The 15485-nt window shown below is 39.0% G+C and overlaps 1 protein-coding gene across 20 annotated transcripts in view; it reads left to right on the forward strand.

Moving 5' to 3' along the window:
- DLG2 (discs large MAGUK scaffold protein 2) overlaps nucleotides 1-15485 on the forward strand; it is a 1055145-nt gene that overhangs the window by 266863 nt on the left and 772797 nt on the right. The window contains exon 1 of one of the 20 annotated variants that reach the window (XM_065049767.1): nucleotides 10694-11256. The exons of 18 other annotated variants lie outside the window; for them this stretch is intronic. In XM_065049767.1, coding sequence (XP_064905839.1) covers nucleotides 11137-11256 — 120 coding nt within the window. In that variant the 5' untranslated portion in view covers nucleotides 10694-11136. Of the gene's footprint in view, nucleotides 1-10693; nucleotides 11257-15485 lie in introns of those variants that run through there. One more of the 20 variants, XM_065049773.1, reaches the window with a different exon arrangement.

The raw sequence follows: 15485 nt of genomic DNA on the forward strand, positions 1-15485 counted from the left end.
ATAGAATTGCTTAGATACCATCAGTGTAAAAAAATTATATTCAGATGTAGCTTGTTGAAAATATTTTGCAGTTTGAGATAAAATCTTCAGTGATAAAAAGTTGAAAGTGAATCATTTTGACTTTCTCGACTAATTTTGATAATATTGAAATCCTCTATTTTGTTGCTGTTATTTATGATGCTAAACTAGTATTACATGGCAAAATTCTATAGTTTATTTTTCACATAGTCAGCATTTTTTCTTTTCAGAAACAAAACATCCCAGTGAGTAAAACCGAAAAATCTCTTAAGGACATTTTCAAATTTTGGCTTTCTGTGCCCAGTTCTCCGCAGCTTAAGTGACTGAAAAGAGTCTGGTGTCCAGAAGGAAATAATCATGCTTTGTTCACAACATTTGAGGTATTTCCTTGAATCTAGAACAGCAAAATGGTGACAATAGTGGTTCAGTCAGGACATGTTGGGTGTCATTAGACAGTGGCAAATTTTAAAAATTAACTTTTTTTCATGATCCCATTGATTACAGACCCTAAAGAGGTAATGTCTCTCTGCTCGGATAGGCTTTCTCAACAGCAGTGTTTAGGAACAGCAGGTGAAATTCTCAAAAGCAACAGTGGAGTCAAAACTGTGTTGTCTGATTAGCTGGACATGATTTAGAGGATTTAGGTTTTTCCTCTTGCTGCTAGGGAGTACTTTTGTTTTAGGAATCCTGTTTGAAAGAAGACATCATTCACTTTATTTTAGCAGTTTAGAAATAATATTTCAATTGCTGTGTAGGAGACATAGGGGGATGTAACAGAAAGTTGGGAGGGGACAAATGTGAGCAGTGCTCTTCTCATTATGGTAATATGTGTGTGGAAATTAACCTTTTAATGGTTCAAATAAGTTGATTAATATATGCATATTTATGCATATGTACATATGAATGCATATATGTATGTGTATACATTTTCCTATTCTTAATGGTGCCAAAGTTTTAAAACTCATTCTGGGTGCCTAGTGGAGACAAGTAAAATTGCATCACACCTGCTGTAAAATACCAGCAACAGCAGAGTGATATCAGTTTGTAAGTGATAGAAGGTCATGAAGGATGAAACATTTTTCACAAGTCACTTCGTTTCCTGGATGCTTCACTTCATCAGGGCAAAGCAATTAGCAGCCATCAATGAGGTTGTAAGGTACCATACAGAAGTGATAAGTGATAAGCATAGGTAATTGTGATGTTTCTGAGAAAGACATATACCCTGAGAATTTTTTGTAATTAATTTCTATTTAAAAAAAATAGGAAACAGCTTAGATGTACTAGTAGAAGAGCAACCATAGAACAACAGAATATTTTGGGTTGGAAAAGACATTTAAACATAATCTAGTCTACCTCCCCTGCCTTGGACAGGGCCATCTTCCCCTAGATCATGTTGCTCAAAGCCTCATCCAGCCTGACCTTGAACACTTCCAGGGACGGGGCATCAACAGTTTCTCTGGGAATCTTGTTCCAGTGTCTCAGCACCCTCATCAGAAAAAACTCCTTCCTTATATCCAATCTAAACCTAATCTCTTTCAATTTAAAACCATGGCCCCTTGTCCTGTCACAACAGGCCCTGCTAAGTCTGCCCCCATCTTTCTTACAGGCCCCTTTTAAGTACTGAAAGGCCACCATAAGGTCTCCCCGGAGCCTTCTCTTCTCCAGGCTCAACTCTCTACCCCAACTCTCTCAGCCTGTCCTCACAGCAGAACTGTTCGAGCCCTCTGAGCATTTTCCTGGCCTTCTCTGGACCCTTTCCAAAGGTCCATGTCTTTCTTGTGCTGGAAACCCCAGAGCTGGATGCAAGACTCCAGGTGGGGTCTCACCAGAGCAGGTGAGAGCAATAGAGTCAATCCCTTGACCTAATTGCCACACTTCAGTTTTGCAGCCCAGGATATGATTTGCTTTCTGGTCTGCAAGTGCACGTTGCCAGCCCATGTCCACTTTTTATACACCAGTATTCCCAAATCCTTTACCTCAGGGCTTTTCACAGTATCACAGTGTCACAGTATGTTTGGGATTGGAAGGGACCTCAAAAGATCATCTATTCCAATCCCCCTGCTGGAGCAGGAACACCTAGGTGAGGTCGCACAGGAACATGTCCAGGCAGGTTTTGAATGTCTCCAGAGAAGGAGACTCCACAACCTCCCAGGGCAGCCTGTTCCAGTGCTCTGTCACCCTTACTGAGAAGAAGTTTCTTCTCAAATTTAAGCGGAACCTCTTGTGTTCCAGTTTGATCCCATTACCCCTTGTCCTATCATTGTTTGCCACCGAGAAGAGCCTGGCTCCATCCTCATGGCACTCACCCTTTATATATTTATAAACATTAATGAGGTCCCCCCTTAGTCCCCTCTTCTCCAAACTAAAGAGACCCAGCTCCCTCAGCCTTTCTTCATAAGGGAGGTGCTCCACTCCCTTAATCATCTTCGTTGCCCTACGCTGGACCCTCTCCAGCAGTTCCCTGTCCTTCTTGAACTGAGGGGCCCAGAACTGGACACAATATTCCAGATGTGGTCTCACCAGGGCGGAGTAGAGGGGAAGGAGGACCTCTCTTGATCTACTAGCCACCCCCCTTCTAATACACCCCAGGATGCCATTGGCCTTCCTGGCCACAAGGGCCCAGTGCTTGCTCATGGTCATCCTGTTGTCCACCAGGACCCCCAGGTCCCTTTCCCCTACACTGCTCTCTAATATGTAATTTCCCAACCTATACTGGAACCTGGGGTTGTTCCTGCCCAAATGCGGGACTCTACACTTTCCCTTGTTAAATTTCATTAGGTTATTTCCCGCCCAACTCTCCAGCCTGTCCAGGTCCCGCTGGATGGCAGCACAGCCAATCCCTGTATTGATACTGGTGATTGACTTGACCCAAGGTCAGGATCTTGTTCTCAGTGTTGTTGAACACCATAAGATTCATGTTAGCCCACTTCTCAAAGCTGTCAAGATCCCTCTGGATGGCATCCCTTCCTTCTAGCATATCAACTGCACCACTCAGTTTGATGCCACCTGCAGACATTCTGAGGGTGCACTCAATCCTACTATGTTGTTAATAAAGATACTGAACAGTACTGATCCCAGTATGGAACCCCGAGGCACACCACTTGATACTGATCTTGATTTGGACATTGAGTCATTGACTGCAACTCCCTGTATGCAACCATCTAGCCAGTTCTTTACCCATCAAATCCATATCTTTCCAATTTAGAGACAAAGATGTTATGTGAGACCATGTCAAAGGCCTTACCGAAGTCAAGGTAGATGACATCAGCTGGTCTTCTGTTATTCAGCAAGACAGTCACTGCATCACTTTATTGTAGAAGGCCAGCAGATTATCTAGGGATTAATTGCCCTTTGTGAACCCACGTTGGTGGTCTCTAATCACCTCCCTGCCATTCGAATGCTTTGGCATAGCTTCCGGGAGGCTGTGTTCCATGATCTTTCCAGGCACAGAGGTGAGGCTGACTGGTTAGTAGTTTCCAGTCTCTTCCTTTTCACTCTTTTAAAAAATGAGTGTGATATTTCCTTTCTCTTTATAGTCACTGAATACTTTGCCTGACTGCCATGTCTTCTCAGATATGATGGAGAATAGCATATCAACTACATCTGCCAGTTCCCTCAGGACTCCTGGTCGCATTTCATCTATTCCCATGGACTTGTGTGTGTACAGCTGACACTAATACAGCTGAAATACACCTGAAAATATTTTGACTTGATGGCTAAAAGAAAAGGTGATGTAATGAAAGAAAGCATTGGTAAAACTCTACAGGAAAAGTCTCAATGAGTCAGGGGAGTGTTTTGCCCATTTTATTGTTCCTACCAGGATAAGTTTTTAAAGTTGCAGTCTGGGGATCATTTTTATAATTTTGATAGTATTAGAGGAAAAAGTACCTAGGTTGCCCAGGTGTCTTCAAATTTTTGGAGTCATGGGTCCCAGAGGAGATACAGAAGTAGCAGGTATCACCAGCTTTCACAGACATAGATGACTAACAAGGATTTTTGAAACATTAAGTCTACATTTATACATAAGTAATATGGATGCCTTATTTAAGCACACTTTTCTTAGATTCCATAGACCAATTGGCAAATTGTATTTGGAACAGCTCTGATTACAAGGGCGTCATGTGTTCACATCTGTAGAGGTACATTATTTTGGTTTATTTGTCTTTCTTTCAAGGAGAATTCTCTCCACTAAGATTTTTATCCTTCTTCATTTTTGTAATACACATATTTTGAATATTCTTTTATTTCTTAAAGAAAGAAATAGATTATTAGAATAATTACATTATTAGCATTAGATTACCTCTTTACTAAGCCAAATAATTTGCTTTTCATGCGTAAGTCTTCTAGAAGTATCTTGACTCTTGAATTGAAATTGTTAAAACATAGAAAATGTACTAATACCCTTGTAAATGGTCTCACTTGTTAATTATCCGTTGTTTTCAAATGCTATGCAGATTTGAAATAACTTCAAGAACTGGCTAAATTTAAACATGGTTTCAAAACAAGGTATTTATGTTGTTGATCAGATTTCTAGCTGAGGTTTGTTAATATAGTAAGCTAATAATTATTAACAATTGAATGAAGAGGAATAATTACAGCATGGCTAATGAATATCCATCATGGTACTCTCTGTTGCAAAACCTATCACTTTGCTTGTTTGATGAAAATACTGGCTACATCAAAAGAGTGCCTAAACCTATGTTTTCATGAAAGTACAGGTTACTTCCACTGTTACACAATTTTATATTCTGTTTCTCAATCTAACAATATGTTTCCTCTAAATAGTTTCCTCAACTAAATTTGATGTACAAAAAATAAAATCCTAGGTGTTTTGACACATATACTCTTTTTTACCAAGTGGAATACAAAATCAAGTTTTTCTTATACACATTCACAATAAGAGCTTCAATTTTATTTTATTTTTCATACAAAAAGAGCACAGTAATTTCCTGGTTGAAAATTGCTGGAGACTTATTTTTAAGTACTGTAATAAATGCAGTTGAACTTTGGAAGTTCATTCCTTCTTCATTCATGCTGTTACCATGGAAATGTGGATTTTATGCTTAAATGAATTAGCTTAGTTCATAAATTATAGTTCATAAATTATAAAAGTAAAATGTTAATTCATAATTGGGGAGTGATGGGAAATCGTGAAAAGATAGTCATCATTTTCCCCAAGTTTCATTTTTTCCAAGTTTTTCAAACAATCATGGTAAAATATTTTTTTTGAGGGACAAGAAGTATAGGCTTCTAATGATCTAAGTTTTTTACCTTGTCTTGAGCTCTGCATCTATCTGGGCTCAGTCACAGGTGGTATGTACTAGAAAGGCCCAACTACCTCGTACATTAGCTTCTATAGGTAACAGCAGTGAAGATACGCGCTTTCCAATTTTACTCTTGGTGTTCTGCATTGCAAACGTGCACTTTGCATACAAGCAAATCCCTGTATACACGTGGATGTGTGTGCATCTAAACAATACAGAATAAATGGGAACCTGCCTGTCCACACACGCTGCTATCAAGGTGATTATCTAACCCTGCAAATGTGAAAGTGGAAAAAGCGCCATGCACCGATGGCAAGTGTCAGCGTACTTTTGCACTTCCAGCACTTCAGTACTATAAAATTTAGGACTTGACATCTTTCCTGCTGATTTGTCCATCATTACGACCTACCAGGAGTGGAAAGGAGTGGAAAATTAACAAAACAAAACAAAACAAACACTCCAAAGAGCAGTTTTGCTAAAATAATACCTTGTTTGCATAACGGGTTATACCTTCCTGTTGATCATAATGATCTTGACAGAAACATTCCCATAAGAAGAATAGATGACCACCTAAAGCAAAGATTGTATTCCCTTCATGAGAGAATTTGAAGGACAGGTTACACAAACATTTGCCAAGAATTGTCTATATATGGTTAACCTTTCCTCAAGCAAGGAAGACAGACTAGATAGTCTGCTAGGATTCCAAGTTGCCATGGCCTTTAACTTGACTGTGGGTGGAAATACCTTTTCAAAGGTGTTATGATATCATGTGACTTCAGGTCAAGAAGGAAGGCAGCTGTCTTCTCATAGTCACAAAATGGAACACGCATTGTGGAGAAATATTAGTCATCAATCTGAGCGAAATTCAGGAAATTCAACCAGGGCTCTTCAGAACAGAAAATTCTTCAGAGTTTAAACTACAAGCCCGGGTCTCTCCATGAAGGCTGTAACAGAGTCATGTCTTCTCAATCAGTTAGATGGGTTGAACTATACAATAAACTTGTTCCATAGGTTATAGGTACAGAAGAATTAAAATGGGGCTTTGAGTAACTGAAGGTGTTTTGTGAAGCTTAATCCAATTCCTTCTTTCTGGGCCTCTGTTCCTTGTTTTGTTTATTCTGTTTTAGGGTCAAAGGGAGCAATGAGGAGACCATTCCTGTGAAATTCACAGTCATAGAGAAGACTCATAGGATCAAGTAATTGTTCAATTATTTTTTGTTTATTATTTGGCCATAGAATTTCTTTAATTTTTCTTATCATAAGAGGTTTTATGGCTGTTTCAAAATAGTAACAATGTCTTGCTTCATAAAATATGTATAAATTCAGTATTGATAAGGAATGATTTCTAATTTCTCATATATCTGATCAAAAGCTTCTTCAATGCAACCACAGAGGACAGAAAGCAGAGAGCTGAGACTTTAGGAAGAAAAGTATTAAATGCTCAAAAATCAGAAAATTAGATTTACAAGATTGTGCAGGAAAAAGGAAATGAAAAGTTTTGAGGAAACACTGTGGCTTAAATTAAATCAGCCTAGGGGAAAGTCTTCGCTGTTTACTGGCCTGGAAGTGAGGAAGAATATTTGACTCAGCAACTTTTGCATCAGAATGCCAGGGTGCCAGAGAGATGTTTGCAATACTGGAGATGAGAGTTTGTAAACAATCTATTCAGTCTTTTTCTTTCCTTTTCTGGACATTTTAAGATTTGCTGAGCTCAAGCTGCTGATTTAATTCCCCTGTCTGTTTTATTTTACTAGACTTTGCTATAATGGAAAACCTCAGCAGGCCTTTTTGTCGGTTGTGGCTTTTGTTCCATGTTCTTCTTTCTGCAGTTGTTTGCAGATGCTTCCACTCTTTAGGAGTCAACATTTTCAATCTAGAAATTGTAGACCTCACAGCACCCAAGACCTGCAGCCTGCATCAATGTTTTCTGCAATATCCCACCCCCTGACACAGATATTTTCAGTGTAATGGTCTTCCTGCAGCTGTGTAAAATAGCATTTTCATGACAATTTAAGGTTCTCAGAAATTTGGAAAGGAGTAAAAAAGCTCGGTTTAAAGCTCACGTACTGAAATCAGAGACATCTAGGCAATGTAGGACTAGGGTGCTATACAGATTGTATCACTGTTGTGTGCAGAAACAGGGTGTGATGGAGCATGACTGTAGCCATAGTACCATGACTGCACAAGCCAGTATCTCCAGCATCACTGCAAAAAGAGGGAGAATGACACCCCTGGCTGATGAAAGTGAGTAGCACAGATTATCAGTACTGATATGAATAGGATATTCATGGCCAGACCCTATAGATGGGTTAAGTGAAGTGGGGCACATTACACCGTTGTAGAGCAAACACTGGAGGATTTTGCTTTCTTTACTGCATTTTCAGTCTATTGCTTTTATTGTCACTCTCCTTTAAAATACCACGCTTTCCATGATGCCTGAAAAAAAAAAATCTTGAAAATAGGCTGCTGAGGATGAAAATATTAGTCTCTGGTATGGTGTCGCTGTTCCCCTACAAGGTTTTCCTAGTACTGTCAGCTTTATGCTTGTGCCATAGCACCGTGGGGGTCCTTCGCCACAGCTTTGGGATACAACTGCTGTAGGAAATTTCTACTACTGCTACTATTACTATTACTACTATTGCTACTACTAGCTCCTATTGCTCTTCTTCTGTGCAGAAGGGCTGTCCCACCCTCTTCTTTTAAAGCCAGCTGCCCTCGAGGCCTCCTGAGATCAAGGTGTTCCAGGGCAGCATGTTCCCCCGCTCTCTCTGAACCTCTGCAGACAACCAGGGTTTGCTTCCAAGTGCTCCCTTTTCCCCTTCTGAACGCACAGGAGAAAAGTAATGAAATTTCACAGCTCAAGATAGCGGCTCCAGTGGTTTCCCTCACCTAAGAATATTCAGGCCACAAGTTGTGTATCTTTATTTAGAGGGTCTGTAATGCAGCTTTTTTACTGTTTTTATACTTAACCTATTTTTTTAAAGGGAGTTACTTCTTTTATCTGTGGGGTTCTTCCCTGTGGTCTCCTGTTCAAAGGGGCCCTAAGCACTTGAAATGTTCTGCTGTTTTTGGCATGTCTGGCACATTCGGGCAAGGCTTTTTGCTCACTCATTGTTATCAACCCTATGACAAAGACCGTAAATATCGCCAATATGTGATGATTTTGAGTAGCTGTTAGTCATAATAAAATATTGTATGTCCTTGATTAGATGGTGCTTTTAAAAATTAAACTGCTGCAATAAGAAATGTTTTGGTGAAGAAGCCCTGCAGGGATCTGCTTGTGTACGTTACCTGAAGTAGCTCCTGCTGAATGTGTTAAGTTGGGCTGCTATCAAATTCATACCTTGTTGACTGGTACAGAGGTTTCAATTTTCCAGCAAATTCTCAAATGTCCCACAATTATTATAGGAGTCATCCGCCACATCCACCCTTTTCACTCCTATGGCGTTATGAGGCTCGGGGTCTGTAATTTCCTAGACAGCTTTTCCTCCCAGACACTCAGGAGTCATGGGAGGCTTTTCTGAGTGAAGACTTCGGGTTTGCATCACTTTGTGTTTTCCTAAATGAATTTGAAGTCTTATATACAGGTGATCACTTGGGAATCCTATAGTTGCGCAACCCTGCTTTCTTTTAGTGAGATTCCTGTTTTCCCCATGTTGGCTTGGTTTGTCTAAAACCGAAAACATTAACTTTTTAGGATTGTGAAGAAGAAAGTTGTTTCAAAGACTTTGCTGACTGAAACCTTGTGTAATTCCTTTGGCAGAAAGGAGACTTGAATTTGATTTTCATATGCAGCTACATGCTTGCCTGAGCCTTGCCTGACTCTTCAAGACTGTGTATCTATTCATCTTTGCTTTTTGGATTGCATTTCTCTGGTGGATCAGAATTCCCCAAGATCTGTGATATTATTTCAATGACTAAGATGCTTAATTTTAATTGTTAATGTACTATACTGCAAAACAAACCATGCTTCCTTTCCCTTTCTATTCACTTGAAGAGTGTCAGAAAAATGCATCAATTAATTCTCCCATCCTTTTGCTGAGCAACACGTTACTATGTTTTAGCTTATCTGATGGGTGTTGCTATAGCTGAAGTCTGAACTATCATAACTTTGGGATATCCTGGCTTTATGAAGTATGGCATCGAGACCCCAGTATAAGTACTAATGAAAATTGCAGAATTAGGCTTAAGAACAGGGTTCATCTCTTTTGTTCTGCAAGTCATTGCCTGTGCCAAAAAAGGTTGTGATTACTGATTGCCTAATTTGTATGACAGATGGAGCTGGGGATCAAATTAAGTAGCTGTCTTAGGATACATTGTAGAGCAATATCGAGCTTTAAACACGACTGCCTCTTTCGTTCCTAAAAAAAGGCACAAACAATGACAGGCTAAAAATAGCTGTTCACTTGGAGTTGACGGCAGTTTCTGAGAGCTTGTCTTTAGGAAGATGTTGGAAAAAAACCCTGCCGTCTTTTCCCCTCCCCCACTTTTTCCTTCTTTAAATGCACGTCCTTCTGTTTAAGCTTCTTCACCTCATTGCCCACAGAAAGATGCCCACTGACTTTGATAGGAGTTCAGTATTTCTCCAGATTTCCAAGGAGGTTTACGTAAAGCATTATTTAAAGAAATCCTAAAAGTCACTGCAGATATTTCTATTGAGTTGTGCTTATCCTACACAAATTGCTCGGTGCTGATAGAGAAGGAGGTAGTAAAGCCTTTTCCACTCTTTGCCTCCCACAGTATCTGCTGCAGTGAAAAAAAAAAGAAAGAAAAAAAGAGAGAAAAAAAAAGGTTCTTTTCTGATTTCATTCCTGAAGGTTGCTTCAGTTGCTTCGTAATTCAGTATGAATATCAGTGGTTCCCGGTGCTGTAAACAAAGAGTTGAGTCTTTGACTGTGTGTCCCTGCAGTCTAGTAAACAATCAGTTAATTTGTAGCATCCCGGTGGTTGACAGGAGTGAAAGAAGTGGTTTGATCTTATTTTTGTGCTTGTGAATTAAAGCTTTGCCTTCTGGCTAGGTTCTGAGTTCCCTCCTTCTGGAAGATATTTGAGCATTTTAAATATGTAGTTAGAAATGTGAGGGCACAGCCTTCTCCAGGATTTTTCTGCTATCGTTTTAAATTTTCTCTGTGTTTCTAACCCCAGCAAGCAAGAAAACAGTTTAAAAATTATGTCCAGTGTCTGAGCTCGGAGCACAATGCAATTCAGGATCTTTAGAACTAGTCCACTGCATTTTTATTAAATGAGAGTGAAGGAGTAGGTGGGACTTTTTATTTAAAAATAGATTAGCACAGGGGACTGAACTTGCATTTGAGGAAACGTTAATAAGCCAGCCAGCCATTGTCCTTAATCAGAGACTGTATTTATAAGTAGAACATGTTGAATCTGTCATGATTGATGACGTTGTCTTTGTTAAAAGGGATGCTGCATCTTTAACAAGAGCAGACAGAAACAATCCAGAATCTACAGTAATTTTAAGAATCAGAAGAGAAACCTTTCTTCATTTTTCCGTGCATAAGATTTGTAAAATATTGAATAGAAAAACATCAAAGCTGGGGGAAATAGAAGTAACTTGCTGCTTACATGTTAATTCCTCACCTTTCCCCTCTGGGTGAGCTCCCCCTCCTTTTTCCCCCCTGAATTTAAAATGCTGGAAGGAAAAGCAACTGAGGTCCAAGTTTCAGATGCTGAATCCTCTGCTAATTGAAATTACTGGGCATATTTCTATATATAGTCGATGAAGAGATATGTAGCTTTCACTCAGTGCCTTCAAGACATGTCTTTTTGTAGTCAGAAAAACAGAGATCAATGCATTTTCAAACTGACAGAGGGAACGGATGCTCCTTAGTAGCACATGCTCGGGATCGTGTGTGTACCGTTTGTGCAGAGCAGAGACGCTGAATACTGGTCCATATGCTCCTTGTTTACTGCAATGTTTTTTGCATGTTACTGTGCACTCCGGACTAATGTGAAGGTAAGAGGAGACGAGACAACAATTTGACAGGAATGTACATGTAAAGCCAGCTGCAGAAAATGTCTACCTTGTGTTGCTGAGTACTTTGGAATTGCTAGCTGAACAGGCATATTATTACAGGTGGTTGTGGAGGCTTTGTTTTATTGTTGTCTGTGTAACTAAAGCATAGAAGCATGTTTTAATTTTGCAGCTTAGCGACCTTCAGTTTTTAACTGCTTGCAGTTCAGGTTCTGGGCTTGTCTGATCTGATAAACATGTTTTGCTACTGTCCAGGTAGGCCAGAAACAAGATGCCAAAGGCTGTTTGTGCAAGGCTACATAGCTTTATATAGGATAAGAATTCCTATACTCTAGTTCCTGTGCATTCTCCAAGCGATGCTGCCTGCATGCTTTCTGCTTGATTACTTGTCTGTAGATCGGGGGGTCTTGCTGCAGTTGTCTGTGTTGGTTTTTTGCATTGATTTGTTTCTAACTTGAAAGAAAATGCATAGAAACAAATTGTAATCAATGTCCTAAGAAATAAGCAAGAGATTATTAGTGAAAAAATGCTACAGAAAAATGCCAGCTGGCAGCACTGGTCTCACAGTAACTATTAACCAGCGTTTGCCACTCATGTCAACATTTGCTTGCTCTGATAATTAGTGTCAGAACTTCAATATAAGTTGCTGGATATATTACCTTCTCTGCAAGTAGGACAATATTAGCAGACAGGATCATTGGCATTGAATTGAGCTCTAAGCCACGCTGTGGGCCAGCTGTGGGAATCCAGTTGCATAATTTAAATGAATTACAGCCCTTAGTCAACATATTGGGGAGGTACTTTTGGCATTCTGGCTTTTTCATGTTTGAATGAGTGTGTCTGTCTGGGAAAGAAAGCACTGACAAATACTGGATAATAACAGTTAGAGCTGTTTTACCTGGAGAAATAATTGTAAAGGATATTTTGCTTTCAAACTGCTTTAATCATGCCTCTGAACTGAAGTGAGTTTTCTGTATTTACACTTGGTTTGAGAATAATGAACTTCGTATTTTTTTATTAGGTGAAAATAATTTTTAGACATTGGATTATAAAAGTATTTTGTATTAAAACTCACATTCTAAGAATCTGCTCCTGTGTATGTGGTCAAAGTCTGTACTGATAATTGCTGTACTGAATTGCTAAGATTTCACGTATTATTACTTTGTAATTAACTTTTGCAATTCACTTTCTGTGCCACTTCTGAGGAAGAAGGTCAAAAATATATTTTCTTTGAATATGTGGATAACAAGCCAAAAATACAGGTTAAAAGTTTTAATGCTGTTCTGTCTTCCTATAATGGATCCATTGTCCTTTCCTTGTGCTTTCCCTATAATGTTTTTGGCAGGTTAGTAAATTATATCCACATTATATGCCCTGTGTTCCACACAGTAAATTGTCAATAAAGAAATATTTTGAGACCAATCATTCTTTATTGCTCATTTTGTCCCCCAGCCTGCAGTAATGTGCTGAAGGTGTTAAAGTGAGTCTGTTACTGAGAAATTATTTCTCAGTCTAAATAAGAATAGGTACAGGGGAAATTTCAATATGACCATTTTTACTGTAATTTCCACAAGATATGTTATCAGTAAGTACCACAACAACTGTTAAGAGTCTTGTGGGTTTAACTTTTGAAATGTCTTTGTGTCCTTTCATAAACACAGAAAAAAGTGAAAGGTTTGTACTAGCCCAAGCCTGATGATTGTTTGGATAAGATAATTTTAATTTATTGGAACTTCTTCAACTGTTAAGTGTCTCTGGAATAATTGTTTGATATACAGTATCTGTTATTTACATTATATTGTTCTAAGGATGTTATCTTCAGTTGTTCTAGTTTCATCAAACTCATCCACTTTCAATGTATACTTTGATCATTAAAAAGCTGCATAAACTTTGCAAATCTCCTCAGTAACTGCCTATGTATGTCAGTGCCACTTGAATCTTCAGTAAGTCCTGTTTTCTTTTCTTGACATTGAAAATTACTTAATAAATAGGATTTTAGTGAAGGGTGCTCCCCATGCCTGGTCATTCTAAAATATATTGTATAATGTTTCTGCAGAAATCTGTTGCTTTTGACTTGGTTGGCCCCTAGTATAAGCCACAGCTTTATGGGTGGCCAAAATAAATGAAATACATTATAAAACATCTGTTTTGAGTTTTGTATTTTCCCCTTTTAAAATGGATGGAAAAATCTCAGTGGTTCTCAAATATTTTAGTCTTTTAGTCATAAGATAGAATTAAACTATAAGTACGGGCTGTAACAGGAAATAGATTTGCTTGCCCTGGAAAGTGAAAAAGAAAAGCAATTGGGTCTGTTTCTGATGGCAGCTGCAGTTTATGGCTTTAGAGAAAGCAGATTTTTCAAGTTCAAGGTAGGACTCTCGCTTCTTGATTGCCTGTCTATCTGAAACCGCTCATGTGAACTTGGTTGGCCTGTGCAGACTTAGAAGAAGAGGTCTACCCCATGCATTCTTAATCAAAGGCTATTTTTACAGATGACTAAAGAATAGTACCGACCATGAACATGTACCTGCCTGTGTGAATAATTATTTCTTCCTGCCTGAACAGGAACAAAGTCAGCGGTCAAAAAAGGGAGAAGAATGTCTGAGATGTTCTGAGTGAAATATCTTTCTATGCCAGAGTTTTTCTGGACCTTCATGTTAAAATGACATTCATCTTGAACTACAAAAATAAAAAGACAACCACTACTTACTATTGCCTGTTGACTAGACACACACTTTTTAAACAAATCTCTTTCTTGCTCTCTCATTTGTGCATGATTTTGTACCTCAGTGGAAGATATCATAAATAAACACGGAAGTCAGGGAATTAAAATCTAAAAGCGGTGTCTCTAAGATCAGAAGTACTCTTGTGGAAATGTGCAGTGTGCCCGAAAAAGTAAACTCCTACTATGTGCGGCAGTTAAATATATTGTTGTATTTTCAGCATGAGTAAGTCTCAGAGGCACAGGCTATCTGTGGCAGGGGGCTGCCCAGTGTCAAATGTTTGTACTTTTAATTGCGTCCACTGTGTATTGAAAATACTTTCTGTATTTATTATGCAAGAGATTGTTAGAGGTTGCCATTAAAAACTTTCTGGTCTTGGCTTAAGCAAGTATTTTAAATTCCCTCAGTATTAGCAGTATTTCTTGTAAAACTAGGGAAACATTGCAAACATTTAGATTCCACAGTCTGAGCTATGCTTCAAAAACTTTATGGACTTGGGCTCTTGCTTTTCTTTAAAGTTCATAGGAAATTTGCCTTTCGCTTCCCTTGATGAATTCTGTGTGTAGTTCTGATAGGTTTTACTGTGAATCTGGGTTGCTATTTCTGGCTGACAGTTTGAGGGTCTTACTGAAGGCATAGCTGGTGCTTCTGGGAATTTGGGCAGCAGAGCTGATGTCTTTCATGTGTACCTTAGCATGGGACTTGATGTGAACGCTGGGCTCTCCCACCTTGAAGTACCTTGTCCTCAGCACTGGCTTTGGGGTCATCAGAGCTTCATGTAAAGATCAGGGTTTTTTTTTTGTTATGAATTCAGATCCATACCCTTTGAAGTGCCAAAGGCTTCCCAGGAGGTTCCGAGTTACTTCAGCAGAAGTTCAAGGCTGTCTTCATATTACTGGGTACACCTGGCACCTCACAGAATTGAGCTCCTACCTGAACACTGGATTAACTAAGTGCCTTTTTTTGTTCTGACTTCTAGCTTTGGGACATGGTGGAGGTGACAGAAGCTTTCTACATATGATTGCTTGTATCTCCTGTGCTATGGCTAAAAGATTATACTAGCCTGTGTGAAACTGTAACCATTAAATGATTTATGACTGAAATTTTGTCGCTTTTGGAGGATCTCAGATGAGGCAGAAGACCTGTTGGGGTAGGGATGGTGTATGGCCAGAACTCATGGAGGGTGATAGGAGCCAGCATCCTTTAACCACGTAAGCTTTCTCTGTTCGTGCTCTTGTTCCACCTACATTTCAAAAATATAAGTATTTATTTTAACCTAGCAGTTTCCAATTGCAATGTACGTTGTGAATTAAGCAATAAAAGCAGAAGAATCATAGTAATGAATAGCAAAATATTCCATTGCCAGAAGCTGCAAAATGTCACAAATACCAACCAAGCTGCTGACTTCTGTTTCCATTTTTACACACAGCTGTAGCTCTTCCCTTTCCCAGTATCTATTAGTTTGGTGCAAAAGCAATTGCAGTTTTG

This window comes from Columba livia, chromosome 1, assembly GCF_036013475.1.
Source record: "Columba livia isolate bColLiv1 breed racing homer chromosome 1, bColLiv1.pat.W.v2, whole genome shotgun sequence".
NCBI lineage: Eukaryota > Metazoa > Chordata > Aves > Columbiformes > Columbidae > Columba > Columba livia.